At 37.6% G+C, this 3,632-nt stretch overlaps 1 protein-coding gene across 2 annotated transcripts; it reads left to right on the top strand.

Annotated features, from left to right (window-relative positions):
- Nucleotides 1-370: 370 nt before the first annotated feature.
- LOC106390271 lies at nt 371-3,632 on the top strand. 2 transcript variants are annotated; one of them, XM_013830693.3, is made up of 6 exons: nt 371-770; nt 1,059-1,302; nt 1,375-1,442; nt 1,517-2,533; nt 2,607-2,721; nt 2,815-3,632. In XM_013830693.3, exons 2-6 carry the CDS (start codon nt 1,113-1,115, stop codon nt 3,345-3,347), a joined length of 1,923 nt encoding a protein of 640 aa, XP_013686147.1. In that variant the 5' UTR covers nt 371-770; nt 1,059-1,112; the 3' UTR covers nt 3,348-3,632. The 2 variants fall into 2 exon arrangements, with proteins under 2 accessions (XP_013686147.1, XP_022550898.1); XM_022695177.2 differs by lacking the exon at nt 371-770 and adding an exon at nt 826-951.

Below are 3,632 nucleotides of genomic sequence, written 5' to 3'. Positions count from 1 at the left end.
TTTTAGCTAAATCGATGCATGAATATGCGATTTTCCCATGCATTTGTAGATAAGAAGATGACAGAAATAAAAGCATTATTTGAAAGCATTGTCTTATATGTGAAACGATCTGCAAATTTACCTTGTCTCTTTCAGTCTCACGTCCCTCTCCTCTCTCATTTTCGCTTATTTATTTTGCAAATTTAAAAGGTAGTTGTAAATTATTACAGATATAAACCAAAAATCTCACTATGAAAAATGTCTGCTTGCCTGTGAAAAAGAAAACAAAAAAAAATTGTCAGATAGTCTAATAAAGATCTATTTTCAATTGGTCTTTTGATTATTTACATTTCTCTTCAAATCATTTCTTATATTTTATAAAGAGTCCTACGTCATCTTCTTCCTCTTCTCCTCCATAAGGAGACTAAAAAGCCTATTTAATGGCGAGAGGACCCATCTCCAAGAATAAACAGTAATCCTCATTTATTGTCCTTACAAATTTTCTTGAAGACAGAAAAAAAAACCTCAATTCTAAAAAAAAAACATTTTACATTAGAAGGGTAGATGAAGAGACAAGGGTCCCTTTAATTTTCGCTAAAGATCTTCAACCTCAATCATGTTCAGCACTTTTTTTTATTTTTCTTTTGTATGTGGAAACAAAAGTTTGCGGTTTTTAACTCTTAAAAATCAGAGTCCATCACAAAAGCTCAGTGCTTGATTGGCTCCACTGTCTCTGCAAAGAAAAAAGTTTGCATTTTTTTCTGTCCCATTTCAACCTTGAAATCTCAGTGGTAAGCAAATCTCTGATAAGATAAGTCTATACAAGCACATATATACTTGTATATTTTACATTATTAGACTAAAGTAAGTTCCTTTGTTCATGATGAAACTGAAAATCTCAGTTTAGGGTTTAGGGTAAGGGATAAAACGGAAACCCAGAAAGTAAAATTGACAGTTCTGTATCCAGAAGAAGTAATTTTCAGACATAGTTAGAAAAATCCTCTGTTTTTCTTTTTGTTTCTTGTTTATGTTTAAATTGGTGTTTTGTTTTAAAGATATGGTTTCTGTTTTTTTTCCAGGGTTTTGAGAATCGGTTTTGTACTAGACTGAGGACAGAGTTATTTGATCAATCAATGGAGAAAAGGAGATCACCAAGAAGCAGCAAGAGTCCTGGAACTCCAATTTTCCCTAAAAGCCCTCTCGTCTACGAGAGTTATAAGTCTGGCTGCGGTTGGAAACTGATCAACTTCTTTGATTTCAGACATGTTAAATCTGGTAATAAGAAACTGAGTTCAGACAAGAAACCCATCAGAGATTCTGCAGGTTAGTACTGTTATGTTTCTTTGGATCACTTCATGATCTTAGTTTTAAATTTTGATTCTTGTTTTGTCGCAGGTAATGTTTATACTAAAAGTCAGCTTGACTTACTCAAGAGACTTCATGAGAGATGTCAGTGTCATGATGTAAGTATAGCCTTTTCAAATTGTCAGTTTTTTTGGTAAGTAAAAAAAAAAACTGAATCTCTTAATTTGTTCAGCGGATTGTGGAAGGAGAGAGTCCATGTAAGAGTAAAACGAGGAGAAGATCTTTAAGTTCTGAAAGAGAAGATGAGAGCTATGAACCAAAACCTGTTCAGGGATTGCTAGAGAGGGAGATAAAGAGGATCAAGAATCTAAGGGAGGCAACTAGTGAAAGCCCTGATAAGCAAAAGCAATCTTCTTCCAGTGAAATTGTGAATACAAATGATAAGGATCTGAAGAATGGGAGAGATTGTAGGAAGAGTTCAGAGATCAACCTTCAAGTTTGTGTGGATGAAGCAGCTGAAACTTTGATCTGTTCCAAGGCAGAGGAGAAGGGGAAAGACCGGTCTAAGCAGTTCATGGAAGCTTTAGATATTCTAAGCTCTAACAAAGAGTTGTTCATTACACTCTTACAAGATCCTAACTCTTTCTCAACCAAAAAAGGTCAAGACTTGGAGAGACCTAAGGTGAAGGATTTGGATGAGATTGTTCTCTTGAAGCCTAGAATATCAAGCTCGGTTGACGATAGAAAGTACTTGAGATTCAAACATCTAGCCAAGAAGTTGAAGCTTGTTGTTGGATCTAACAAAGAGAACACTCAGGCAGAAATTAAAGCTAAAGAAACCGAGGCTGGTGGTGATGTTTCTACAAGTGCAGTTGGCTATAGAAGCCCGGAGTCACCTGTGTTTAGGCGCAAGAAGCGGGTCGAGTCTGATGTCTTCAAGCTAAGCATGGAGAACGATGTTCTGCCAAGAAGATTCATGGTGGAAAGGCAACAGGAGAGATCAGATTCGTCGCCGGTTTATGAAGTTCCTAAAGCATTGAGTAGCTTGCAGACAAAACTCAAAGAGAGAAGGCAGAGGCTGGAGAAGAGAAGAGAGAGCTTCAAGCTGTGGTCCTTGGACAAGGACTTGGAGGTTTTCGATCCGAATCCTCACAACTCCAGTTTAAGGTCTCTCAACGACAACAGTACAGGTTCTGCTGAGTGCACATGTCTGAGAACTCCTGTAGAAGATCTAGAGAGCTCATCAGCTGTAAGTTCCGAGAGAAACAATAGATGTCTCTTACACGGATTTGATGTTTAATCTATGCTTTAAATCGTTGCAGGAGTCGAGTTCGAGACTAGAAAGACAGGAACAGGAACATGAGCAGGAGCAACCGAGTCCCGTCTCAGTTCTAGAGAGGATTCATATGTTAGACGAAACAGTTAGCTCCAGAAACAGTTAGTCTTTTGTCTCTCTGATCGATCAATCCTTTCATTATTTCAATCTTTTAATCACTTAGTCTCAGTACTAAGTCTCTTACTGTCTTGCAGAAGAGCAGATTGGATTGTTATCTTTCGATCTTCTCGAGAAAGACTCTGTTCATGAGTTTGTGAAGCAAGTTCTCAGAGCTTCAAGACTGAACTGGACCAATCTTATGGCCAAATGCAACCAAGAAACATCACTTCTAGACGAATTCTCACACGGCAATCACAACAACGACCAGCTTCTTCTTGTTCTTGACTACACAGACGAGATTCTCCGGGAGATATACCGCCAAGACATCAAGTTTTGGCCTTTCAAGCCATCTCAGAACTCGAGAGTCGTCAACCTACCATCTTCCTTTAGAGAAGAAGATCTGATCCACGAGACTATGAGACGCTTTGACTGGAGTTTACTCTGCTGTGACTCTCCAAGAACATTGGATCAGGTCGTTGAGACTGATCTGATGAAGCCGTGTCTTTGGTCGGATTGTGGTGGTGAATCTGAAGGTGTAGTCTCTGATGTCGTTGAAAATATTATGCAAGGGCTGGTGCTTGAGATATCTCATGAGCTTAGAACAATGCAGATTAGGTATATGGATTAATCTGAATCTCTACGGACGGATTATTAAACATTTTTTTTTTTGGCTATGTATATAAAAAATTCAGTTTGAAAATATAATCTTTGCCATAGAAGAATGAAGAGTACAAGCTTGAGTTTAAATAAAGAAGAGAGTCATTTGTAGTGAGGTTATGCTTTTTATGTAATTGTAGACGCTAAGACTCTTTGGACGATCGTGATGAGATCTTAGATATGGATAACTATCGAGATGATATTGTAATCAGTATCGACATTCAAAGCTTTTCATAATTATTACATTTGTTTCTCA

This window comes from Brassica napus, chromosome C9 (assembly GCF_020379485.1).
Source record: "Brassica napus cultivar Da-Ae chromosome C9, Da-Ae, whole genome shotgun sequence".
Taxonomy (NCBI): Eukaryota; Viridiplantae; Streptophyta; class Magnoliopsida; order Brassicales; family Brassicaceae; genus Brassica; species Brassica napus.
This window is presented reverse-complemented; position numbering and strand designations above follow the sequence as displayed.

Coding starts and splice junctions, on each gene's coding strand:
- LOC106390271 (XM_013830693.3), top strand. CDS start 1,113: ATGGAGAAAAGGAGATCACCAAGAAGCAGCAAGAGTCCTGGAACTCCA. Junction 1,443..1,516: donor AGAGATGTCAGTGTCATGAT/GTAAGTATAGCC, acceptor TAATTTGTTCAG/CGGATTGTGGAAGGAGAGAG. Junction 2,722..2,814: donor AACAGTTAGCTCCAGAAACA/GTTAGTCTTTTG, acceptor ACTGTCTTGCAG/AAGAGCAGATTGGATTGTTA.